We start from the raw sequence: 27,994 nt of genomic DNA, 5'->3' as shown, positions 1-27,994 counted from the left end.
TTGAACAATATTTAGTAGTGTTCAACCTTTATTCAAAGACTAACTGAACGGTGTCGATGTAAAAATTATTTCATTATCATTATGTCGCTGCGAATTATTTCTCAAAGGTTTTTAAGATCTCATTTACTTATACCAGTAGAGCTGCAATGCTGCTGCCAAAGAAAATACTCAGTAAAGTAAGTTTCCATGTTTTATATACTTAACAAACGCAAATGACCTTTTCCAAAATATCTATATATTCGGATACTGTCGATTCGGATATTGATTCAAGGTTTAAACGAGAATTATCATGCAATATTTTCATATTCAGTGAATTAAAATAGATTTGAAAAAATATGTAGTTAAATGTATCTTATTGTAATGACATTTTACCTTACTTGGTATGCACTGAAAATGCGAATTATCCTACATTTCTCACGAAACATTGATTTGAGCCGGTATGCCTAAAATACGAAAGTGAGATTTTTGACAAAAGTGAGCGAAAGTGACTTTTAGAATTTGAATTGTACCGTTTTAATAGAATTTTACAGTAAAATTGCTATTTGCAGACGTATATTATTAGCAACTTATAATATTTCTTTTCAAAATTAATAACTATGATGATTTAATCGCCATTTATTTGCATAATTTCTATACACAAGTTCTTCCTTTCGCTCACTTTGAAAAATACGAAAGTGACTTGTAAAATATTAAATATAGAGTTTAAATTGAAATTTATACTAAAATTGCAGCTTGTAGACGTATATTATCAGAAATATATAATATTTATTTTCAAAAATAATCATTGTGATGATTAGTTTTGGCTTCCAAAACTTTATAAGCCGCTTTTTAACATTTTTGTTTTTCATCAGATGCGGCATTAAAGTTTTGGATTAGACCCGTTACGAAACCTAACCAGAATAACATAAGTTGTTTTATTCTAGTTTTTCACTTGCAAATACACTTGACCCGATCAATTCTTGTGCATTTTACGGTAAAACAATTATTTAAATATCGTTCTATACCAATTCAAGTAATAAAATATCAATACCGTCATTAAAATTGCCTATTTAACTGTAAAACATCAATTTTCGCCGACTACAGCCGGCCATGACATTTAAGTGCCACGCGAGACCTCGTATGACGTCATTCGCGGGAACAGATTTGAATAGAGTTGTGTACTATATTTAGAACATTTTGTTGACATGATTTCGATATTTTTATTCAAGATAATGTTTTTATTTATTTACATTTTTTTTTAGTATTTAATTATGATTTTATTGACTATAACAGTCAGTAAATAACCATTTTCAACATCTTAAAAAAAGTAATCTATAAAAATATTGGAGGCACATGGGTTCATAAAGGTCAATCTCGTAATCACGTGGTCAAACATTTTGACAATATGGCGGCCAAGTGCCGAAATTTTTACCAGTCGGAAACTATTGGGTAGTTTATGTTCCTAATAAGATTTTTATTTGCCCATCCTTGGCTTATCAACAGATTATATATCGTTTTATCAAGGTATGCTTCACTTCGTGGCATGTTCGATAAATAAATACGAGCGTGTCAGATTCCTGGCAAGATTATTGGTGGACTTTCCCTACGGGGTTATCTTCAGCGTTCACATCATGTCATATATATAAACGGGTACGCTGAAGACCTTAAGCTATGTGATGATTAAATCACCAATTGTTTGCATAATATCTATACACAAGTTCTGAGATCTTCCTTTCGTTCACATTAAATAATACGAAAGTGACTTGTCAAATATGAAATAAAGCGTTGAATTGAAAGTTATACTAATATTGCATTTTTCAGGCCTATCTTATCAGAAATTAATATTAATTTCTTATAATATACAGTCAAAACTGCCATAGTGACCCACTGTATTCAGCGACTTCCTGTCTTATGTGACCCTATTTGGGTCCGCCCAACGATTTTGGCTATAAAGTTGCACTGTATTAAACGACTCACCGTGTTACGTGACTAGCGACCGTGATTTGAACGGTCCGGAACGGGCTAAGCACTGTTTTTAGCGACTATGTTATGAAAGACAACTCTGTTCGTACTTCCTGTTTCGTTGAAAAAAAAATGTCGGAAAGAAAGAAAACACGTATTGTTTTAGATCTTCAACAGAAATATGAAGCCTTACAAAAATTGGATAAAGGAATACCGGCGTATAAAGTGGCAGAAGAACTTTGTGTTGGAAAAACACAAATCCAAAACCTTCGTAAACGTAAATTGGAAGTAATTTCGGACTTTGAAAATAATGTTCCGTTGAATTCTAAACGTCGGAGACATGCAACTGGTAACGAGAAAATCAATGACTTAACCTTGACTTGGTTTCAGGATGCAGTGAAAAGAAAAATTGTGGTTACAGGTCCTTTGTTAAAAACAAAAGCATTAGACTTTGCATCCAAATTAAATATTTTTGAATTTAAAGCATCAAATGGTTGGCTAGAAAGCTTCATTAAGCGCAACAATATTTCTTTCGGAAGCATGAGTGGTGAAAGGGGTGACGTCAAGCAGCATACAGTGAATGAATGGAAATCTCGACTTCCAGATCTGTGTAAAGACTATTCTGCTGATAACATTTTTAATATGGATGAAACAGGGTTGTTTTTTCGGGATACATCAAGAAAAACTTTCCATTTTAAAGGTGATGATTGTTCCGGCGGTAAACGATCAAAAAGAGAGGATAACAGTTGCTCTCTGTGCCAGTTTAACTGGTGAAAAGTTAAAGCCCCTTGTCATAGGCAAATCAAAGGAGCCTAGATGTTTTATAAGAATAAGGAAAGAACATTAACCTGTTGATTATTATTTTAACAAAAAAGCTTGGATGACTGGTAAAATTTACCAAGACTTTCTTAAAAATGTTAATCGGAAAATGAAAATGGATAAAAGAAAGATTCTTCTGTTTGTTGATAATGCCCTGTCACACCCAAATATGGATCTGAGCAACGTCAAGGTCCAGTTCCTGCCACATAATACCACTTCCCTTACCCAACCAATGGATCAGGGAATAATCCAGGCTACAAAACTAACTCAAAATTAGGAAACGTCAGGTACTTTATTATTTTATTCAATTGTTGTCATATTGCTTGATCAAAGAATGACTGTAGAATTTATATCTATCATAACAAAAACAGTAGAAATTTATTTTTTTTATTCATTTAAATAACTTAAATTTTGTCGGTTGTTTCCTTAAATACAGTAGAATATTTATTTTAATTATAAAATAATAATAATAATAATAAAAATGATGTCCAATCTTAATGACAATCATTTCAACATGATATTTGTGGAAATTTTAACCCCCTTATATTTTTCTTTATATTTCAGCTTATTCACATTGTGAAAGAAATGGACAGGCAGCCCAGCTTAGGAGGAACTGAGTTACTGAAACAAATCAGTATCCTAGATGCAATCTACTGGCTTTCAAATGCTTGGGATGAAGTGACAGAATTAACAATTCAAAAGTGCTTTAAAAAAATCAGGGTTTTGCAAATGATTTTAGTAAAATCGATCAAAATGAATCAGTATGTGCAAGTGATGAAATTGAAATTGGTAGTAACACACTAGGTATTGAGCAACAACATCAAGATGTTATGGATGATGATGATGATGATGTTCCACTGTCTGCCCTAAAAATGTCATATGAAATTTTTGGGTGCTCGTTCAATGATTTGCTACAAATTGATAATCAGCTTCACACTTGTGATACAGAAAGTATAAATTGGGACAAACCTGTATGTGACATATTGACTCAAATAAATGAGGAAAATTCTGATGACAGTGAAGATGAAATTGAAGAGATGGATGACGCTCAAGGGTCTGTCATGCAAAATGCTCCATCACTGACCCAAGCAAATGAAATGGTGTTTCAACTGAAATCTTATGCATTGCAACATGGACATGCCAGTATAATGTACCATTTGTCAAAACTAGAGGATGAATTTTCAAGTCTAGTTGCAAGCAAAAGTAAACAGTCAAAAATAAGTGATTTTTTCAATAGGACAACTTAAATGAAAGACAGACTGTGATTCTGGCATTATTTTATTAGTTTCATAATCATGAATTTTAAATATCAATAACATTGTAAATGTATAAATTTTTAACATGGTAAAGAAACAATATAATTCTGACATTTTAATAATTTTATTTAATATATTAACATTAATTTTTAATAATCAATTTTACAATCAAATATTCAATAGCATTTTACATGTATACAAATTTAACTGTACACACTTTTACTGCTCTTATCATAAATAAATGTTTTAACACTAAACGTTTATGCTGTATTAGTATTATTTTAATAGTGTTTGGATGTTTTACTGTAAACCTGTATTAAGAGACTCCCTGTCTTATGTGACCTTCTGAAGAAAGTCCCCTGTAGGGTCACATAAGACAGTTTTGACTGTACGTCTAGAAACTGCAAATTTAGTACGTTTTCAATTTAAACTCTCTTTCTAATAGTTTACAAGTCACTTTCGTATTTTTCTATGCAAGCAAAAGGAAGATAACTAAACTTGAATATAGAAATTAGGCAAATAAACGGTGATTAAATCATGATTATGGTTATTAGTCCCCTACTGGTTTACCGGAGGGGACTTTAGGTTTACCCTCCGTCCGTCTGTCCGTCCGTCTGTCCGTCCGTCCGTCCGTCTGTCTGTCAGTCCGTCAGTCCGTCCGTCCGCAAAACTGGATCCCGCGATAACTTGAAAAGTACTGAAAATATTTTTATGAAACTTGGTATATGGATAGATGGCAGTATGGAGATTATGCACGTCTTTTTCTTTTCTTCCTATGTTGAAAATTCTGGTTGCTATGGCAACAAATAGGCTGAAAATATGGCAAATTTTACACATAAACTGGATCCAGTGATAACGCAAAAAGTACTGGAAATATTTTTATGAAACTTTACATATGGGTAGATGGCAGTCTTGAGATTATGCACGTCTTTTTCTTTTCTTCCTATGTTGAAAATTCTGGTTGCTATGGCAACAAATAGGCTGAAAATATGGCAAATTTTACACATAAACTGAATCCAGTGATAACTCAAAAAGTACTGGAAATATTTTTATGAAACTTGACATATGGGTAGATAGCAGTCTTGAGATTATGCATGCCTTATCTGTTCTTCCTATTTTGAAAAAATATCAGTTGCCTTGGCAACAAATAGGCTTAAAACATTGCAAATATAACAATATTTGTGATTAGTCAAAAAGAGCTGAACATTTTTATGAAATTGCATCTTTAATTCAAGAGTTATCTCCTCTTTAAGAATTTTGCTTTTAAAATGGTATATTTTGGTAACAGGGATGTTTCAAATATTAACTTTAGAGTGTCTTTCAGTCCGTCTGTCTGTCTGTTCATAAAAACTGTATCCTGTGATCACTTTTAAAGAACTTTTCCAATAGAGAAAAATTGAAACATTAGTGAATGGCCAATGGCCCTTCAGAATGTTGATGGGGTTCGAACCGGTAGGGGACTTATGGATTGCTTGCAATACTAAGATAATTGCTTGTTTATTATAATATATATAATATGTTGCTAATAATATACGTCTTCAAACAACAATTTTAGTGTAAAATTCTATTAAAACGGTACAATTTAAATTTTAAAAGTCACTTTCGCTCACTTTCGTCAAAAATCTCACTTTCGTATTTTAGGCAAACCCGATTTGAGAATGTGATTCTGGCCAGTGATGATAATTATTCTACTTATTTAGACAATGTAGCTACTTATTTTGATCGCTTCATGTTTGCAGTTATACAAAGAAATGCTTACTGCATAATAGCAGTAAGCATTTCTTTGTATAACTGCAAACATGAATATTAATAAAAAAATCTCACTTTCGTATTTTAGGCAAACCCGATTTGAGAATGTGATTCTGGCCAGTGATGAGCCTAAAAATTATGGCATGTATGGATAATACAATGGTAAGAGCCAATGATATATCAAGTTTTATCATTCATATTGGATTTTCACATTCGCCTTTAGCAGAGGTGAGATAGATATTGGCCCAAACAAATAAAATTATCTATCACAGTATCACAACTCCTAAGATTAATTACTAGAATTAGTTGAGCAAATCACTTATAAAGTGGTTTCTGTATTTCACATTAATTCCAAGAGATATATCATTGGCTCTTACCATTGTATTATCCATACATGCCATAATTTTTAGGCTCATTTCCGGGATACTTTTTATTTATTGTTTCTAAAATTTACATAGTGGTAAACATCCTATATTACCAGTATTTACAACTTGCAAATTTAATGGCAACATAAACAAGACAAAATGTCAATAAATATTAACAGTTTTTCAATCTTTTTTCAAAGTATTAAGGCATTGTAAATTCAATCAGTCACAGAAGAAAATGAAGCTATGTTAAGCAAGGACAATTAGCCAGGTTGCTTACCTGAAACAATCCTGTAGATTTCATCACCTCATATTTAGCGGTAATTTTCACGGTGTCTGACCACTAATACCTGCCTGCAGGCGGATTAAATTTATGCTGGCCATTTGTTAATTACGGTGTATGACACCTTCGCTCAGGAAGCCACAGGGGGTAAACAATTAATCTTTTAATCGATCAAAATTATTACCGATAATTGTATGTTGGAAGGGGCTAATAGATTTACCAATCAAAGGATTATTGTCACCATTTACTGTATATTGCAATGCTGCATGGGGTTAATCGTTTGTTATTAGTGTTCTAGAATAGTTAATAAAAACTTGACAATAAAATCATATTAAAATGTAAAATTTCTGGCTACAAAGTAAATTATTTTAGTTTTTTTTTACCGAGACATAAATCTCCTGGTAAGACACCTTAATTCCGTGACTTTCCCGGAAGTCCGAGACGTTATGGCATGTATGTATTATCACATGACTACAGTCATCGAATTTAGCACCCATGGCCAGTGAAAAATAGTTCGGGCCAGTGAAAATTTTAAGAAAATTTAGTTAAATATATAGTAGAATAAATTAAAAACTGGAATTCGACTAGTAAATTCAAAATCTTAAATTCATTCAGGCGTTTTTTTTTCTAACAAATTGACACCAATAGTCGGCGTCTTTCCCTCAGTAAATAACCAAGTTTTTCCAAAAAAAAATCATACTTTCCTTTAAACTGGATCAGATTAAATATTATATGGTTTATAATATTAATTTTATCAAGGATGACCTACCAATTGTAGTCCAAAATAACCAAAACATTGCAGGAAACTGCAAGTAAAATCTCAACATGGAGGCTGCCATTTTTTCTTGGCTATATCCCGTTCTGAACGGTACTATTTCTGGAAATCAGTTGCTCTTAAAATATTATTCTCTTGGTTATTTTTAGTAAAGTAATATATTTTGTATTTCTTATTATGAAAATGATTTGTATGGAGCTAAAGTATGTCACAGACACACTATTATACCTATAGTATACTGTATTAAATAATTTTCACACAAAAATGAAAATATAAAAACCATTCATCACCATGCATATTAATATGTAATACTGCAAAGAATATGTTACATGATGATGCATGCTGACAAAGTTTTTAAAGGGAAGAATATTTTGCATGCTGATAAAGTTTTTAAGGGGAAAAAAAAAACTTGGTTGTGACTCTCTACTATGTAGTTTAGTATATAGTATAAAATAACGTCATAATTTTCCTCAAATTGACTTATTTCATATATTTTTTCCCCTCCCTACCAGCGTCTTCCCCTTTTCCTAAAAATACACCCTGTCATTGACTGTGACTATGATTTAACTGTCTTGTCATCATATGTTTGTTTAGATAGGTAAATATGCGAATTGTGATTCTGAAGCATACTCATTTCAGTGATTTTTTTTCTAATTTTTAAAACAACCTGTGGCTTTCTGAAGGGGGAAATATAGCGCGATAAATCAGAAAAGGGGGAAAACCTGAAATCAAATTCCAACAACTGAAAATGGAATTTACCCACACATTTTATAAGAAAAAATATTTCAATTCAATTAAATATGCATGGTATATAGCAGGGGCTATCTATAGGGTCAGATTTCTGTCTTCAAGCTCATGTAAGTCAGATGCTGTTAGGTCATGGTTTGGTAGGGAAGATCACAAGGCATTTAAGGGGAAAATATTAGCATTTTTAGGGGAAAATACACCTATTTTGGGCTAGGGGAAACAGCCTTTATTCGGCTGTGAAATACAGTAAAAAAAATCACTGTCATTACTACCTAGTTGATTACAAAAATCATCATTACAATTATACAAATAAATTATTGTGACAATGTGTATGTTCTTATGTTATTCAGACTTTACCCAATGGGAAAGTTCCAGGAACCCAACGAGAAGGCAGATTCTTATATGCCTGGACAGGTAAGTGTCTTATGTTTCATAATGTTAATATGGCAAGACCATAAATACACAATGTGCACTCTTATTGCATTAATTCATTAAAGTTTGGATTACCCTAAATGTATAAAGTAGCTTTCAAAATGACAAGTGCCATTGATATTCTGGACAAGCATAACAAAAAAATCATGATTTATATATATTTTTTAAATTAACAGAAACCCAAATTATTTATATTGTATGTACATGTATTATAATGACACTTGTTTCTTAAAGTGTTTTGTGCATTATCCTTTCAATTTGATGAGAGCTACAGGAGAACATTTGATGGTTTGGCGTGTTTATTTGACTGTTGAGTTTTTTTTGTGGAATGAAAGCATTCATGAAAAATGATGAATTTATTTTCAGATGTTCTTCCACAAGGTGTTTGCATACAGAGGAGTAGTGCTGCAGTCCTGGCAAGCTAGAGTATATGACAATGATGAAAAAGATAGGTAATTATGACAGTGCATTATTGTAAATAAACTTATATAATACTGCAGGTAATGTCAACTTTCATTGGATAATCATGATATTTAGAAAACCTGTTGTTAATTTATGAACTAATTTTTGAATATCCACAAAGGAAGAAACTGTGTAGGATTACAAATTGGTTACATATTTGGCAGGCTATATGGTCTTGTATTAATGATTGTTGGCCATATAACCTTCACTGAGAGGCTAGGGTTATATAATCTTACAACCATTCATTTCTGGGAGAAAAGTCCTTGAAAAGAACTGTATGATTGAAATTCTCAATATTGATACAGTTACTGTTTAAGAAACATTGTTTACATGCAAACAAAGAACAATTGAATTATACTCTAACCTTGTTAATATCAAATTCTGATAATCTGTAGCAACTTAATAGAGTTTTCCTTTGATCAACAATACATGAATTTGTTTTGTTTTGAGAAGGTCCTAAAATGTTCGACTGTTTTTATGTGCCTATATTTTCTCTAAGACTTACACTGAAATATTCAATGTATAATTTTTTATTTTCTGTTCTTTAGGACAGGAAGGACAATAAGGTCAAAAAGAAAGACACAACTTTACTACCAGGTTCTTGTTGATAAAACAGATTCTCAGTTCATAGTAAGTATATGTAGTAATGATGGTCAGAGATAATAAACAAAGTCACATAGCGCAGTAGTAGATTGATAACTTATCTTTTCCATCCGAAAGACAATTTTACTATTTTTCAAAATGTGTCATTGCTTTTGGAATTGGTTCAGAAAATGTGTAGTGGAATGCAAAAATGGGGCTTCTTGACGTTGACGTCGTTATCGAGAAAATGCGAGATCTTTGACGCCATTTTTTTCCTCATTATTTTTCCGTTCATCTGGCAGTAAAACAGCGCTTAATTATATAATATATGACTTGTCAGCACATTAGGTGCTGATTCATACAGAGTAATCAACGGCGAAAATAATTTGCTACCGTTCATCCTATGACAGCAAGTAAAATTATCACGGGAAAAGATTTTTACGAGGACAACTGATTACGTCATCTGACATTGATTGTCGATAAAATATTGGTGAATTGATTCGATGTTTTAAAGATATTTTACACTGACAACGTCTGCTTTGACAAAACTTATATATAACTGGATTATTCGGGTTAGGTGAGTATTTATTTTTTCTAGTATTTTTGCTTAAATATGTATTTTATCGGAAAATAATTATACCCGGAAGTAGAAACAATTGCAGTTCCTGGACAACGGTTTGTTGATAGCAACATGGAAAATGGCAGCCAAGTAATTATTTAATCAAAGCAATTTAAACCAAAATTATTGTAATTAATCTCTTAGATAAAACAATCATCAAAGTGAGGAAATTCAAGATTTTCAAGAATTTTAATCTTTACTTTCTTCCATGCATACTGTCTACATGTATGAGAATAAAAATTTGAGCTGTTGAAAACTTGTATCCGAAAAGTGAAAATATATCTCTTCAGGGCCAAAACACCATTTTTGGGGAAGGGGCCTTGAGCAGCCTTTTTCTTGGGGAAAATATACATGACTTTGGCATACTTTGGGAAAAGGGGTATCAAATTTAACTCAAACTTTTAACAAGTTCTTCAAAATAGAAAAGCAAAAAGCACTGGGAAATACTAATAAGGCAGTAAAAGACCTTAATTCAACACCATCATTTAATTTTGTTCTAAATTCTATGGGAAATTTCAAAATACTGGGGAATTTTGAGGACAAAAATGGGGGAAAAAAGAGGCTACTGGTCGGAGACCATCAACCGGACACTTTTGGAACATTTTTCTGTACAGATTTCATAATTTTTAACCTAGAGACCAAAAAATTTGACACAGTTCAGCTAGGTTCTTCTCCTAACTAATAAACTAGTTTGTTTTTTCTGATTGTATTGACACTTTTATCTGAGGCTCGACAAGGAGGGTATCAAAATTACCTTAATTGTCTACACTACAGTACCATGTTGTCCGGACAGATATGTACATGATGTGATTTAATTTCAGATTAAAGGCCTGGGTGTTTTGATTTTTGATTTGTAACATGATATACAATATGTCAGCAACAAATGCTGAAGTTTTTGGATATTCTATTATTCACTCTGCAAATGATTATAGCTGGTATATGAGGTCAGGCATTGCTTTCTTGACCCCCCGAATTTCAACGTTAACATTCTTGAAATAGACATTAAAATATTACCATTTACAGAGGTTGAAATAAATTCATTTACTTAATTTTAAAAGAAACATGCACTTATTGTTGATAAAAATGTGACTGACAACCACTGAACAAAGAAAATACTAAATTAAGCATTTTCGGGGCCGTCCGGGTTTGGTGGTTGTCCGGTTTTGGTGGTCCCCAACCAGTAGTTTGGTTGGGGAAGCAGCCTATATTCGGCCTCTACAAAGAAGGGTTTTTTGGCCCTGCTCTTGGACCATTGTTTGAGCTGTTTAAATTTTTCAGATCTTTAAAATTAAAAATATGGAGATGTTGCAGTTTCATTCAATACATGGAGGGTATTGAATGAGTGCATAGACATATAAGATTCTATTTTTTCATTGACACAACTAGACTATAGTGTAACGCTTGCACTTAGCATGTATTTAGATCTACCTATGTTTCTGTAAGGCATATGATATCACATCAAAATATCAAAATGTTTGTTCACACTTAGAACCACATCAATGAATACCTAAGCCGGAACTTGTTTGAAATGATTTAACTAATATTTTAATTTAAAAAAAGTCACAGCCCTATTACAAGCTTTCTAGAAAGTATACTTCTTAAAGGAATCATATCTGCAGGTGCCTTATTAGCAAAACATGAGGACCTCAGGAAAATCTGACTGTTCTATCAATTGTAAAAACTGTATATCAATAAAACATAATTTATAAATTTAACTACTGTACATTTCAGGCACTTCACCATGCACTCTTGATGTAAAGTACTCCAACCTTTGGGATTATGCCCAACAAGTGCACTTTTCCCATCATTCTCAACCTGTTGGTCCAATATGTTTTAGGTCACCAAGAATGTTCCATGTGTTTGGTGTTTGTGTAGAGGGATCAGGTTAGTTTGCCAATAACATTTTTTGACATATTTATTCATGTGCATATTGTAAAAACATGTTTAAAAATATTATCAAGGTAGATTTCTATAAAAAAAAATTTGTCAGATGTGTTCCTTTGCCATGAAATTTATTATTATTCTCCTATGCCATAGTATTTTCAGTTGCAAAAGAATATTCAGTTTAATATAATCTTAATTTTAAGTATTATTTACTTAAGTACTATTTATATCCTATGCAAACTTTTTAAATTTCCAATTTATATGTATTTTAGGACTTCATGGAAGTGTCAGTCTCAACATGCTTGGTACTTTTATATCTGGAAAGTGAAAAACAATGCACCAGGTTGCCTAAGTGTACTGTCCTGAAGTCATCAAGATATGGGCACAATATCCTACAGCTTATAGATGATCCAGAAAATCCCTAGGAAGTCATTTCTTAAGTTAAGCCCTCAAACTGTTATCCAAATACCACCATTTTTGTGCAAGTGCAATGGAGCCAAGTGTTATAGCATGTGTAAAGAATATATTAACTCTGTGGAGGTAAAAATGGATTTACTGAAACAATTGCCTCCCAGAGGTCTTTTACCTGAAGTACAGTAATGATGCAGCAAAAGACATTAGTATCTATTTGAACAAATTGGGCAGTTCTTTCAAATCTGACATAGCTAAAATACGGTGTGGTCCCGAAAACAGAAATAAAGTTGGAAATTGACAATTATGTGAAAACGGTTGAAAGAGAAAGAGCGGTCTTTTATTCTTGAGTAATAATTGGAGTTCCTATAACATAGTGGTCATGTATGGACTGTCATTATTTTCTTCATTTCAAATATAGCTTATGATACAAGTAGATGCTTCATAAGATAAGACTGCAAGTGTGTTGCATAACTGGTGCTCTAAGGACTAATGCTATATTAACAAGTGTGTGGATCATTGATGCATATATATTATTTAATGGCTGCCTATATTATTTTTTGGGGATGTCAGTTTACCAGTTACCAATTTCCATCATTTTTACAAAATGTTTATTAGATCATTAAGTTTAGTGTAATAACAACATTTGTCATTTTACTCTAAGTTATAGAATTCTATTGAACCTATGCATGTTATGAATTGATCAACTGTCAATGATCTTAAGCTTTGATCTAGATTGAAAATGACTGAAAATGTAAAGAAACATTAAGCTTCAGTACTTGTTGTCAAATTTTAAACATTTTATAGTTGTAGAATATGAAAAAATACTTTATCTATAACAATGACAGGTCAGTTGAATTATTTATGTTGATATTAGTGTAGAATCACATTGTAAATTATCACCAATCCTTAAAATTGTTAAAAGAAGCAGCAAATCAAAGAATATGCAATGGTAGCTAGGCAACCAATATTCCCTTCAGTTGGGAAGGATTTTAAACAGGTGCATCATAATAAAAATACTTTATATGTTTGATCACATTGTAAAATAATTGAAAAAAATCATCACTAAGTTATAAATTATTAAAATATAGAACCTTTTAAATGTACCTGAAAATAAATGTTGTGAACATGATATTAGAAGTATCATTTTTAATTTATATTACTAAGGAATGGTGAGGCAGGCTGTTCTCTGAATACCTTATTAAGTTCAGTTACACATTATTTGTGGTATTGTTTTCATTTTTTTATAATAGCACAAATTGCTATTTTTAACTAAGTTGTAATCTCCTGTATGCCTGTAAAAAAATGGAAATTTAGAAATTTATCAAAAAATAAATAAAAAATTATTCATTGGTTGCTAAGCAACCTAATTATATGCAGATACAGTTTTAAGTTAGGAACATTTTTTGTAGGAATTATTTTTATGTCATTTTAATTAAATAGAATGCTAGTTAATTCAAAGTCCTTACTTTGTTGTGAAACAGTGTAGTTAACACTAGATGTTACTTAACATATTTTTATGAAATTATGTATATTATCTATATAAATTCAAAACCTATAGTAAAGTGAGTTTAATGATACTTTGATCCAAGAACTATTATTAAGATTGTATTTGCAGTTTTAATAGTTGTAATTTGATTTTTGTAATCATGCTGCTTTGTTCATGGTATTTTGAGATATTTTTTAATCAAACTTAAAATTTGTAAAATTTAAAAGGAAATTATGGAAGATATTGTGGTTGCTTGGCAACACTGACTAATTTTTACTTATTGCTTAGGTATAATGTAAATCAGTTATACAGCAGATAGAGATATTTATGTAATATGGAAAGTAACAGTGATTTGATCAAATGCTTATTGGTTATTGTAAAACATACAGAGCAATATACATGGCAAAAATACTGTGTTCTGCTAAAATTTGCATGACTTTACTAACACTATTCAAGTGTACAGAACATGGATTGTATGTTATATCTTCAATGGAAAAATTATTGAAAAAGTAATTAATAGGCATTGTTTATAATTTTTATTGAAAACTTATTTATTTCTGCTGCTTTGTTAGCTGTATTTTACCATGAAATTTGTATTTACAAAATAAATTACACAAATTTAGAATATTCCATGGTTGCTAGGTAACAGAATATAGTTTCCTTCATGTTGTATTTGTGTAATTATGCCCTTTATTTAGTGTTACTACCTTTGATGATGTTATAACTTGAGTCATCTTTCATTTACTGTTGTATTAAACTGTTGTCTGCTGTCAGAGTAAATATCTGAATAAAGTTAATAAATGAATGATAAATGGACACTGTGTTGTTTAGTTCTTTTGAAGTTGTATTATGATATCTCTCAACAGTAATATGTCCTGTTAACAATGTAGAAATGCAAAAAGAACCATTTGCAAATGTAAAAAGAATTTTTATTTCGTATTGATACTTGCAAGTGTTATAAAATAAACATAGCACAACTTTTTACTCGAAAAAGGCCATGAAGAACCCAGAAATAGGTCCGTTGCTAGGCAACATAATGTAAATGATGCTTTAATTATGGTGGCTGTATTTCCAAAAATATTCTACAACATTTATTAACTTCAATAACATAAAACAATTTTTTTTCCAAAATTCATTTTAGCTTCAAAAGTGTTTTCCTCATGCACCTTTAAACATCACAAAGATCAAAGATTTTTATGTGTATTTTTAATTACTTACTGGACACCATACTCACAAAATTATGTATATCTTTGTAAATAAGAAAGACACGACCTTCAAATTTTCAGGAATTACTTCTGATATTTCATAGATTTAGAAAATTAAAAAAAGTGAAAATCAAAAATTTGGTCAAGAAACCCCATTTTTGCATTCCATGACACAAATATTGATTTTATGAAACAAAGCATGGGTAAAACACACAGAAACCACGTCTGCTTTGCAAGAATAATTATAGTTTTCTGTGCACTATTTTAGTGTGTAATAATTATTGTCTTTTTGCGCTATTTTCAGAGAGCAGAAAATCTCTCAATGTCATTTCTGCCTTTAGAATATGGCAACATAACCAATAACAGAAACACTATCCAAGCTCAACCAAATTCAATACCAGGTAAATAGTAAAAAGTGTTATACATATATCTCATATTTCTATGTAAAATGTACCTATATTTGCATTTACTTAACATTCTTGAACCAAAACTACCTACTAATACAGAACCAGTCTGGCCCAGACTTGATGTTGTATTTAACTCATGAGTTTAGTAAAAATAGCTTGCTCTGTGTTAAATCTGCACACCTAAATCAAGCTTAAGAAAATTGTACTACTGTGATTTAAGAAAAGTAAAAAAGGTTCAAGATTCAAGTAATCATATACATTTTGTAAGTGCAAAAAATCTAGATTTATAATACTGCAAATTTCTATTTTTAGAGAGAAAAACTGAAATTACTTTATACGGTGTATATAGATTATATAAACGTCATGATTATCCAATGAAAAATGATGATGCAAACATATAGTATTATATTCTAACACGACCTGCATTTTTCCCTATTGAACATAGAAGAACCGAAATTGTGTGTTATTATGCTATAAAGTCACTGTTTGACATTCTATATTTAGACATGTGACATAATCATTATACACGTGACGTACATGTAACCACTATAAATGTGACGCGTTTACAATAAGTACGGAAACAAATCTGGCACAATTTAGCTTAATATCAGGTACGACAGCATTTATTTGTTGATGTCGTGTTAGAATCGAAATAATATATCCAAATCGGTGATTTTATTGCTTGATAAAATCACTGTTTGTCATTCGGATGGGCATCATTGTATCACTCGGGCTACGCCTTTGTGATATACTTCCCCGCATCCGAACTCCAAACAGTGATGTTATTGAGCAATAAAATCACAGTTTGGGATATATTATTTCTTAAATATCATAAAAACATGTAACATTGTATATTGAAGGTGTAGACTATGTATCACACCAGGACATGATGCCATATCAAGTAACAAGTGATGCAAAACCCATCAAACATGAACTCTTTGACAAATTTTTCACAGAAATTCCTGATTCTGATACTAGTAAGTTAATATTTATATTTATACTATGATATATAGTAACAAAGTTAAGGATGTTCAATGTAAGTATGGGGAGATTAAGGTTATGTAATTTCTGCTGCCTTATTATTAATTTTGGTAATTAGCATGTGAAGGAAGGCATGTGTAAAGTGAATGCTCAGATATGTTCAAAATAACTGTTTTTGAATGAACTTTTAGGCCACTAGGGATATCTTTAGGCAATTAGGGACATCTTTAGGCAATTAGGGACATCTTTAGGCCATTAGGGACATCTTTAGGCCATTAGGGACATCTTTAGACCATTAAGGTCATCTTTTGGCCATAACATATTTATGTGTGCAAATATAGCTGAAATTTTACATATGAACTTTTTATTGTTAATGTCTTTCAACTTTACCTATATGAAAATACTTGTAGATTGTTTGGAGATATATATAGATGAGAAGTGTATAGTACTTGCACTACATTAAATGTACTTGTGTTTTTGTTTCCTATAGCTAAAAGGTATGAAGAAAAAGATACATTAAAGTCGTTCCAGGAATCTAATCATCCCTGGTTAAGTTTGTCAGATGTTTTTAAGGAGACAACTGAAAATATTAGAGTGACAGTGATACCTTTCTACATAGGCAAGCAGGTGGGTCTGAAGTATGAAATATTACAAAGGTGTGTCAATATGTAATGCAATATAGAGTATATTTTCTAATTAAGCTCGTGATTCTTATGTTTGTGTAAACTATGCGATGATTCAAAGCATTTTCTTTCAAATGATAGCAAAATCATGTGTGTAGTCAAACAATCAAGAATTTTATTTACATTTGAAAATATCTTACAGGAGTAACTTTATGTAAAATATTGCTGGTAAATGCTCAGTTTAAAGTGCTGAAATACGGGCTTACATAAAAGCTTGAGCAAAACTTGGAAAATCTGCTGTTAATGTTTATAATGATATTTGTAATATTTATAGCAACAATTTATGCAACTGTATCAAGATGGATGCAAAAATTCAAAAATGGGCACAAGTCAAAGATGCCTGTAAGTCTGATAGAAAACGCTCCATAGTTACTGACAAAAATATTCATAAAGTCTTGCTTATTGTTTACTTTCACTTACCCAGATAGCCAATATTGCAGGGATATCAAAAGGGTCAACTCGTACAATTCTGAAGAATCACTTGAAAGTTCGGCCCCATTTGCAATCATCTGACTATAGAAGGATCAAGTTTAATGTTCTAGAAAATTACTGAAAATGTTTCCTAAATGTGACGGTTACCGTTTTTCTAATATTGTGACTGGTGATAAAAGCTGGTTACACTATTTTACGTCAGTTCCCAAATGTAAAAATAAGATTATGGGCCACCAAAAATGTTCATTGACCATGCATTGCCAAGTGATTGACAAGTGTCAAGAAATTTATATATATTATTTTTTAATACCTTTGGAACTGTTGTCCAAATTCCTGTTTCTAGAGGTTCTTCTGTCACAGCCAAGTATTATAAAGATGTCATGTTAAGAAAAATTGAAAAACACTTCAATAAAGTTTGTCCTTCAAGTGGTATGAATGCAGGACAACACTCCTGCACATGAAGGAGCTACGGTTATTGATTTTTTTTTCTAGAAAAACAAGTGACTGTCCTTAAACATCCACGGTATTCTCCAGACTTGATACCCTATGACTTTTCCCTATTTCCTAGACTGAAAAAACATCATGCAGGTCATCACAATAACAATACTAGAAATAGATTTAGGTTGGCCATTTTTAGCTCACCTGTCACAAAGTGACAGGGTGAGCTTTTGTGATCGCTTTTCGTCCGGCGTCCGTCCGTCCGTCGTCCGTCCGGCGTCCGTCCGGCGTCCGTCCGTAAACTTTTGCTTTAAATGACATTTCCTCATAAACCACTGAGCCAATTTCATCCAAACTTCACAGGAATGTTCCTTTGGTGGTCACCTTTAAAAATTGTTCAAAGAATTTAATTCCATGCAGAACTCTGGTTGCCATGGCAACCGAAAGAAAAATCTTTAAATATCTTCTTTTAAACAACCCCAAGAGCTAGAGCTTAGATATTTGGCATGAAACATCTTCTAGTAAGCGTCTACCAAATTTGTTCAAATAACAGCCCTGGGGTCAAAATTGGCCCCGCCCCAGGGGGTCATTGATTTTCCCTATATGCATATAGTAAAAACTTAAAAAATCTTCTTTTAAAGAACCATAAGAGCTAGAGCTTAGATATTTGGCATGAAACATCTTCTAGTGAGTGTCTACCAAGTTTGTTCAAATAAAAGCCCTGGGGTCAAAATTGGCCCCGCCCCGGGGGTCATTGATTTTCCCTATATGCATATAGTAAAAACTTAAAAAATCTTCTTTTAAAGAACCGTAAGAGCTAGAGCTTAGATATTAAGCATGAAACATCTTCTAGTGAATGTCTACCAAGTTTGTTCAAATAAAAGCCCTTGGGTCAAAATTGACCCCGCCCCAGGGGGTCATTGATTTTCCCTATATGCATATAGTAAAAACTTAAAAAATCTTCTTTTAAAGAACCCAAAGAGCTAGAGCTAAGATATTAAGCATGAAACATCTTCTAATAAGTGTCTACCAAGTTTGTTCAAATAAAAGCCCTGGGGTCAAAATTGGCCCCGCCCCAGGGGGTCATTGATTTTCCCTATATTCATATAGTAAAAACTTAAAAAATCTTCTTTTAAAGAACCCAAAGAGCTAGAGCTAAGATATTAAGCATGAAACATCTTCTAGTGAGTGTCTACCAAGTTTGTTCAAATTAAAGCCCTGTGGTCAAAATTGGCCTCATCCCGGGGGTCATTGATTTTCCCTATATGCATATAGTAAAAACTTAAAAAATCTTCTTTTAAAGAACCGTAAGAGCTAGAGCTTAGATATTTAGCATGAAACATCTTCTAATAAGTGTCTACCAAGTTTGTTCAAATAAACGCCCTAGGGTCAAAATTGGCCCTGCCCCAGGCGGTCATTGATTTTCCCTATATGCATATAGTAAAAACTTAAAAAATCTTCTTTTAAAGAACTCAAAGAGCTAGAGCTAAGATATTTAGCATGAAACATGTTCTAATTGGTGTCTACCAAGTATGTTCAAATAAAAGCCCTGGGGTCAAAACTGGCCCCGCCCGGGGGAGGGGGGGGAGTCATTGATTTTCCTTATATGTGTATAGCAAAAAACTTAAAAATCTTCTTTGAAAAAACCCAAATAGCTAGAGTTTAGATATTAAGCATGAAACATCTTTAAGTAAATATCTACAAAGTTTGTTCAAATAAAAGCCCGGGGGTCAAAACTGGCCCTGCCCCAGGGGTGTCATTGTTTTTAACTATATGTGTATAGTAAAAACTTTAAAAATCTTCTTTTAAAAAACCCAATGAGCTAGAAATTAGAGTTTAGCATGAAACATCTTCTTATGGGTGTCTACCAAGTATGTTCAAATAAACAAATAAAAGCCCTTGGGTAAAAATTGGCCCGGGGGTGGGGGGCCTATATACAGGTGAGCGACCTCAGGGCCATCATGGCCCTCTTGTTCAGTTATTGTAAGGTATACCTAAGGAGTACTATGTTGAAACTTTAAAAAAATTGATTAAACGTCTGAAACTATGTACTTCTATAGCAGGAGATTAATCTGGAGGGTTGAAATAGAAAATTGTAAAATATTTGATCTTTTGTCAAGTTTATTGACCATATTGCATTACATATTGACCTACCCTCGTACTGTTGATAGTTTTCAAAGATTATTTCAAGATCCATTTTATTGAATTATTTGTGAAACAGAATTATTTGATAGTCTGTGATAGGGCTTTGTACAAGGAACATATCTGGCAAATTTTGTCAAATTAGACTTAATGGTTTTAGAGGAGATGTCATTTTAAACAATTACTGACAAGAGACATTGGGCAGCTGTCAAGCTCTGATTGCTAAAAATATAATTATTGAACAACAGTAATGACAATTTACTCTCTAAAAAAAAATGATAAGTCATAAACTCAAATTTAAGTTTTAAAAATTGATTTTGGATGATATTCTTATTTCTATCCAGTTAACAAATTTGATGTTTTTATTTCAGGAAACATTTAGCAAGTACTGCGTAAGTTTGTAGTTTTTGACAAAATTCAAACTGATCAGTTTTAAGATTTCTGTTATGAAAAACAAAGTTGTAAAGTCATAGACCATTGAATTATGCAGAGTAATAGCTCACCTTACATTGAGCTATTAAAATTGATAGCTGTCTGTCTTCTGTGTCCACAAAATTGTTTAAAATGACATCTCTGTTACCATTGGCCCAAATATGAAAAGAAAAAAATTCTTGGGATGTTATTTATACGAAGTCTACCAACTATGATCAAATATGCCTATTCCATTACATATCTGGGTCACAGTTGCTAAAAATAGATTTTTATTTTGATTTTTTTGAAGAAAAGCTATTGCTAGAGTCATGTCATCCGTTTCTCTTCCCCTTGCCGTCCAGAACTGTTAACATTTGTCATTATGGTTATCTCTACTTTTAGAAGAATAGGATTGCAGGATATCTGTCCACTCTTTGGTTCAGTTTTTGCGTGCAAGCTTGTATTTCCAAAATTACTTAAGGGAATGGGTCGAAATTTCACATACTTATCTGAGAATATTTAAGGAGGTCACTATCCAAGATCTATAATTCTAACATGGATTTTGAGAGAATAATGGCCTTTTTGAAATTTTAAAATTCTACATTATCCATGCTTTTGTTTTACTATCAAGCACTAAGAATAGGCGAGCATGCTGTCCTACCAATAGCTCTTATTTTTTTTCTTCATAACAAGACAAGACCTTCAAGTAGACCAGACTGACCTTGACTTTTAATTGACATTGACCTTCAAGGTCAACTTTTGTCACCATTGTGGGATTGAATCTGGCCAGGACTTTTGATTCTTTCATGTGAGGAAGCTTAGTCCACCTAGCTGTCAGTGGTTCTACTCAGGTGCCTGTTTGTGCCTGGTGCACCAGTTAAGCTGGAAAGATGACATATAACTTTTACAGTGTTTGTACTACATAAAATCCAATAAAAAAATATTATTTCACAAATTATTTCAATATCACTCTTTTCCTCTTTCACAAGTTTAAGAAAAATGACACTTAAACAAAATATTATCAAGAAAAATTATGCTTGTGATTCACATATCAGAAAGGCATTGGGGGCTCTTAACAGTTTAGGGGGAAAAAAGGCCTGAAAGTCAAGTAAAGAAGGCCTTTGTATTGTATATAAGATAAACATGTGACAATACTGATCTTTGCTAATTTAGTTGTATGGGGTAGATAAGAAGATATTCAAGGTAAAGTATGATGTTTGTAAACTCAAAGTTGTAGTGACCATGTTATCAATTGTAATTTTAACAAAGTTAACCATTGAAAATTCTATGTTTTGTTTGTTTGTTTGGGTTTTACATCACACCGACACAGTATAGGTCATGTGGCGACGTTCCAGCTTTACTGGTGGAGGAAGACCTCCGGTGCCCTTCTGTGCATAATTTCAGGCATGAACACCTGAGTAGAACCACCGACGTTCCGTAAGCTAGCTGGATAGCTTCCTCACATGAAAGAATACAAAGTCCCTGTTGGGATTCGAACCCACAGCGGTGAGGGGCAAGTGGTTTGAAGTCAACGACCTTAAACACTCGGCCACGGATGCCCCTGAAAAATTCCATGTAACAAGACTAATTGGTTTCTATTTGGGAGGGAGGGAGGCATAAATGTTTCATAAACATCTCTTGTTTTTGTATATGGTTATATAAGCAGCTTAAATATCTAATTTCCCTAAGCTTATGACTGATTCAAAGCTACACTAACATTAATTTTGGATCTCATATTATTTTATGTGCAAACTTGGATCGATATGAACTTTGACCATGATTGTTTTTGTCCATGACCAAGTTATCTGCTTTTTCAAGCTATAGCATTCAAATTAAAACCACTTACAGTATTGTCTGTAAAATAAGCTGTGACTTTGGATGACCATGAACCTGACCCAGTGACCTACTTTTGAATTGTTAAACTATGATTCCTTTTCTCTGGTGAGCGACTATGACCATTATGGCTCTCTTGTATTTGTATCAAGTTAATATTTAAAGCACTAAAGTTGTTAAAAAGATTAAAGTTGTTGAAAGCATTTAAGGCAATATTTTACTATTTAGATATTATTATTATTTTGTTTGATTTTCATATTTTCTGTTTTATGAAGTCTTGAATCAAATGCTTAGTAAGCAGTATATTGTTATCATAAAATTATATATATATATTTTAATATCATATGTTGCAATATCATTTACTAGCAATAACTAGTCATAATACTAGTTGTCTCTGAAAGATTTTTTTATCACAAGTCTCCCTTCCAAGCTCAATAGGGAGAGAAAAAAAATCAGGGGTTGCAAATTCTATCCTCATGCAAGCGAAAACTTCGCTGTGAAATGGGTCTCAGACATTGAGTGTAATGGTCATTTGTTTCTCAGAGCTGATTAAAAAAATCATGTGGGATAGGTAGTGGATGACTCATGGAGAAATTGGTAATTACTGGTTAGTTATCCAGGAAAGTGTGTTTGGTGGATGGACTGTCGAGATATAACCAAAAATTTGTTAAAAGTTGACTTCAAACCCAGAAAAACAAACCAACATTTATATTGATTGCTAAGAAAGATTATGTTGTAAATAGACAGAAAAATAGATATATATGAATGATTGTAAAACATTAGCTACTAAAATATGAACATGTTTGAATGTTTGCTTTATTTAACCTTACTTTGAATTTTTACTAATGAACTCTATGTTTTAAATAAGAAAATTGTGTTTGTAGTGAAGTCTGTACATAATAAAAGTTATTTTGAAACATGATACAAATGATGATTCAATCTTCAAATAACAAGTATGTTATGATCTAATATATTGAGTTTTATATTAAAAAATATATTGTCAAATTTTAAGTGCTTAAAGAATTAAATGTTTCTATTTCAGGAAATATTTAGCAAGTACTGGGTAAGTTTTGTAATTTTTGTCAAAATGAAAACATATCAGAACCACAACTTTTGCTTTAAAACAAACGTAAAAAAGTTGAAAGTTCCACAATTTTTTAAGGTGATATAACAAGTAAAATTAACCAGTAAACTTAAATGCTCAATTGTTGAATGAAGGAAAGGAGGTATTTTCATCAAATGAATGATGGATATATCAAAAACAATATTGTTTTCGCATCATCAGTCTGTTTCTTCACAGACAGTTTTGACTACAACCATGACATCTGTGTTATATGATGTAAGGTTAGGGCTTTCATTCTTGGTATCATTTATGTTTCATATACATAAGTGTTTTTAATGTATGTTACGTTTAGACTAAATTTAGTGACAACGGTCAAGGGCACAAGCTATGCAAGAAAATAATTTTCATAATATCACTTTGTTTATTAACATCACATGTCATATGGCGTGTAAACTTTCTGTGCAGTACAAATATATCTTGTAAACATGCACTCGAGTGCTAAGTATTTGATACAGAAGAAATGTGAAGCATGTTAGAAAGCTAAATAGATAACTATTTGTGCTGTACACAATCAATGTTAACATTCTAGTTTGAATGTTGTATTTTCAGTGGCGATACTGTATTCTAGTTTGAATGTTGTATTTTCAGTGGCGATACTGTATTCTAGTTTGAATGTTGTATTTTCAGCGGCGATACTGCATGCTAGTTTGAATGTTGTATTTTCAGCAGCGATACTGTATTCTTATTTGAATGTTGTATTTTCAATGGTGATACTGTATTCTAGTTTGAATGTTGTATTTTCAGTGGCGATACTGTATTCTAGTTTGAATGTTGTATTTTCAGTGGCGATACTGTATTCTAGTTTGAATGTTGTATTTTCAGTGGCGATACTGTATTCGTATAGAGAACCTTGGAGAGGAAACCGTACAGTTGAGGGATAGAAACTGGAAAATTTTCTGTAATAATAATTCTGTGGAGACTCTGCAGGGACGAGGTGTTATTGGCAAGGTAAAATTGTTTTACTGATATACTGTATCAAAATTACGTAGGTAATAAACATCAAGATGTGCTGCTAGCATTTCTGTTTATCTTATATGTGAAGAAGTGCAGTGCACAAGAACCGGTACTCTGCACTTCCTAATTTTTGAGTTATTGCCCTTTGTTAATTTTCATACTTTATTTTTGTCCGGGCCATTTCTCCTAATGTATAAAAGCCATGGACTTGAAACTTCATAGGATGATAGGTCTCATTAAGAAGAAGTGCAGTGCACAAGAACAGGTACTCTGCATCTTTTATTTTTTGAGTTATTGCCCTTTGTTTGTTTTCATACTTTAATTTTGTCCGGGCCATTTCTCCTTAAGTATAAAAGCTATGGACTTGAAACTTCATAGGATGATAGATCTCATTAAGAAGAAGTGCAGTGCACAAGAATCGGTACTCTGCATTTCTTAATTTTTGAGTTATGGCCCTTTGTTAATTTTCATACTTAATTTTTGTCCAGGCCATTTCTCCGAAAGTATAAAAGTTATGGACTTGAAACTTCATAGGATGATAGATCTCATTAAGAAAAAGTGCAGTGCATAAGAACTGATACTCTGCATTTCTTATTTTTTGAGTTATTGCCCTTTGTTGATTTTCTTACTTTATTTTTGTCCTGGTCATTTCTCCTCAAGTATGAAAGCTATGGACTTGAAACATCATAGAATGATAGATCTTATTGATAAGAAGTGCAGTGCACAGATATGCTGCTCTGCACTTATTATTTTTTTAGTTATTGCCCTTTGTTATTTTTCATATTTCATTTTTGTCCTGGCCATTTCGCCTAGACTACATTGTTCACAAGGCGACACATCCGACTCGCGGAGTTCTAGTGAATGTTAGGTTGACTATGTTGGAAGCTCTTGTAATTATTGTAAGCATTCTTAGGTCTGCTACCTTCACTAAACACATGGACACACTATTTAGACCCTAATAATCAGGGATCACAAATATTTTAGTTGTGAGGTAGTCACATTTACCTCATTTGCATTAGACTATTTCAATGTAATGAGAAAGATGTTGTTTTGGATTTGAAAATCATTGTAGTTATTTAATGGGAAAAGATTCTGTGTAATTTTGATGACATGAGTAATAAAATTTAGCCATCATTTATAGATATCCATGCTTTTATGTTACAGGAGCCTAGGCTTTCGAAAGATTCACCAGCTTTTCAGTATAACAGTCATGTCTCCCTGGACTACCCTTCAGGATATATGTGGTAACTATTTAACCAATTTGTTTCATACATAATTTAAAAATCTGTCACATTATTTTGATGTAAGAGATTTTTATATCTAAATGTAAAGATTAAAGGTCATATAATGTAATAATAGTAAAACATAATAGTATGACACAGATCTGCAGGCTTGTACATCTTTAGTTAAAAAGGCTAGTAATTATCTTCACATTTAGTTAAATTAGTTAAATGTGCACAGACAATGGTTTCAACAAAAGAATTAGGAAGAATAGAAATATATCTGGTTAATAAAGATAAGATGATGTCTGTCAACCAAACGGTCATAATTATTATAAACTCAGATTTTGATTTATATTTCTTTTTGATGGATATAACTTATGATGTTTTTAGTTGTTGATAGATTGTACAAAGGTGGTTTATGTTGATATTTTCAGGGGATTATTTACATTTGAAAGAGAAGACGGTTCGAAGATTGAGTGTAAAATACCGCCATTTAACTTACAGAGAGGGGACGTGAAACTGCACGACCCCAGTGATGATATTATAGGATAAACATGTCTTCCCTGCATGTGATGTTTTTGTTACACAGATTTACATTAATTGTGATAAAATGCTTCGCAATCATGTTAACAACCTGCCGTACTATGCTCGGAAGATATACTTGTGACTTGAAGCAGAACAATTATATTTGATTATTAAATCAAATTATTGTAAAATATCTGGAGTAATCACATATTCTAACATGACCAACATTTTTCCCTATTGAACATTGAAGGACTGAAAGTATATGTAAATATGTAATAAAATCTGTATTTTTAGACATGTGATGTAACCATTAAAAATGGAGCGAGACTTAAAAAGGATTGGGGCACCACACTAAATACCGTAAACTGGTATATAACAGACAATGTGCTTGAATGATTATATACTAAAATCTCGCCTTAAATTCAACCAACGGAATGAACTTTAAAATGATTTATATTTGATAATGAATGAAAAATGTAAGAATCTGCAAAAAACAATGGTATTACCATGATTTCTGCAAGTGTCTACAGTAACTGCTCCAACATTGTATTGAGCTAAATCCTTAAAAATGTGGCATGCCAAAATAAGTACGGAAATAAAATTGGCACAATTTAGCTTGATATCAGGCACGGCAGCATTTATTTGTTGATGTAGTGTTAAAATCAAGATGATATATATCCCAAGTAGTGATTTTATTGCTTGACTGTTTGTAGATCGGATGTGCAGCATCATATAACTTGGGCTATGCCCTTGTGATATAATTCCTCACGTCAGAACTCCAATTAATAATTTTATTTAGCTATAAAATCCCTGTTCGAGATATATTATTTCTTAAATACATACGTCTGTTGACATTGTGTTTTAAATAAAGAACAAGTAAAAACAGTAAAACTTGATTGTAAGATGTGCATGCTTAAAATATATGTTTTGTACTTAATTATGTGCTGTGATTATTAATAGTTCAATACTATTGTATATACAGAGACTGTTTTCAAATGGCAGTGAGAAGAAATCTTGCCATATGTTCTAAAGAAGTAAGGATTGTTGTAATTGATTATTTGTATCAATTGTTATTTATGTCAATTTTTATTTCCTCCCATTTTAATTGTGTATAATATACATGTATGAACATTATATGATCTTATTATACATGTACAGTTTTTATCAGTTTAATATTTAAGGTGGTAATCATGTTACAAATGACCGTTTTGTCTCTTGCATATTTTTATGTAAATTGTACGAGTGCACAGGGCACACATAACTCAATGAACTTTCAACTACATTGACAGACAATTCATTCTTTGGCTCAGTGGTTTAGAACTTTGTCTTGATTTGCTGGAAATTGCAAGTTCGAATCCCATAAAGGGTGTTTGGTTCCTTTTTTTCTAGATGCTATTTTGTTCCCAGATCAATTGCATCTTGTTACAAAAAAAAATTGTACTGTTTATAAGATTTTGAGAGAAGAAAAATCACATTTTATATAATTATGATAATGATGTTCAATTTAATTGTAAAATGTAATGTATTTGAATGTCAGTTATATGATAATTCCTTTACTGGGTTAAGTCTTTATTTGATTGTAATCTTTGTGCTATTACATATTTAAGTTTCACCATGCAAACTGTTAGACTGCAAGTCTTAGCAGTTGATATATTAAAAAGGATTTGAAAAATGTTTTGTTTTTGTTTTATCTCTAATGTTTTAATTAAAATAGGAGATATTTATTATATTTGACCTTCTTTTTAGGATTTTTTGTTTTAAATGTGCCAGAAAAATACAGTCTGAAAAATAAATGTCTTCCTTAAGAATTCCTTCTTTAAGAG

At 31.9% G+C, this 27,994-nt stretch overlaps 1 protein-coding gene and 1 pseudogene across 2 annotated transcripts; both read left to right on the top strand.

Annotated features, from left to right (window-relative positions):
- Window positions 1-19: 19 nt before the first annotated feature.
- Window positions 20-27,843, top strand: LOC132740101 (polymerase delta-interacting protein 2-like). Of its 2 annotated transcripts, XM_060727956.1 has the most exons (12): window positions 20-176; window positions 8,286-8,349; window positions 8,734-8,819; window positions 9,378-9,459; window positions 15,324-15,420; window positions 16,287-16,403; window positions 16,898-17,034; window positions 20,474-20,494; window positions 23,389-23,409; window positions 24,292-24,417; window positions 25,588-25,667; window positions 26,081-27,843. In XM_060727956.1, exons 1-12 carry the CDS (start codon window positions 82-84, stop codon window positions 26,196-26,198), a joined length of 1,044 nt encoding a protein of 347 aa, XP_060583939.1. In that variant the 5' UTR covers window positions 20-81; the 3' UTR covers window positions 26,199-27,843. The 2 variants fall into 2 exon arrangements, with proteins under 2 accessions (XP_060583939.1, XP_060583940.1); XM_060727957.1 differs by lacking the exon at window positions 20,474-20,494.
- LOC132740097 (tigger transposable element-derived protein 6-like) lies at window positions 1,826-4,007 on the top strand (annotated as a pseudogene).
- Window positions 27,844-27,994: the final 151 nt, after the last annotated feature.

The sequence above is a fragment of the Ruditapes philippinarum genome, unplaced genomic scaffold (assembly GCF_026571515.1).
Source record: "Ruditapes philippinarum isolate M1 unplaced genomic scaffold, ASM2657151v2 ctg2106_1_1_1_1, whole genome shotgun sequence".
Taxonomy (NCBI): domain Eukaryota; kingdom Metazoa; phylum Mollusca; class Bivalvia; order Venerida; family Veneridae; genus Ruditapes; species Ruditapes philippinarum.
Note: the sequence above shows the minus strand (reverse complement) of the source record. Positions and strands in the feature narration are given on the sequence as shown.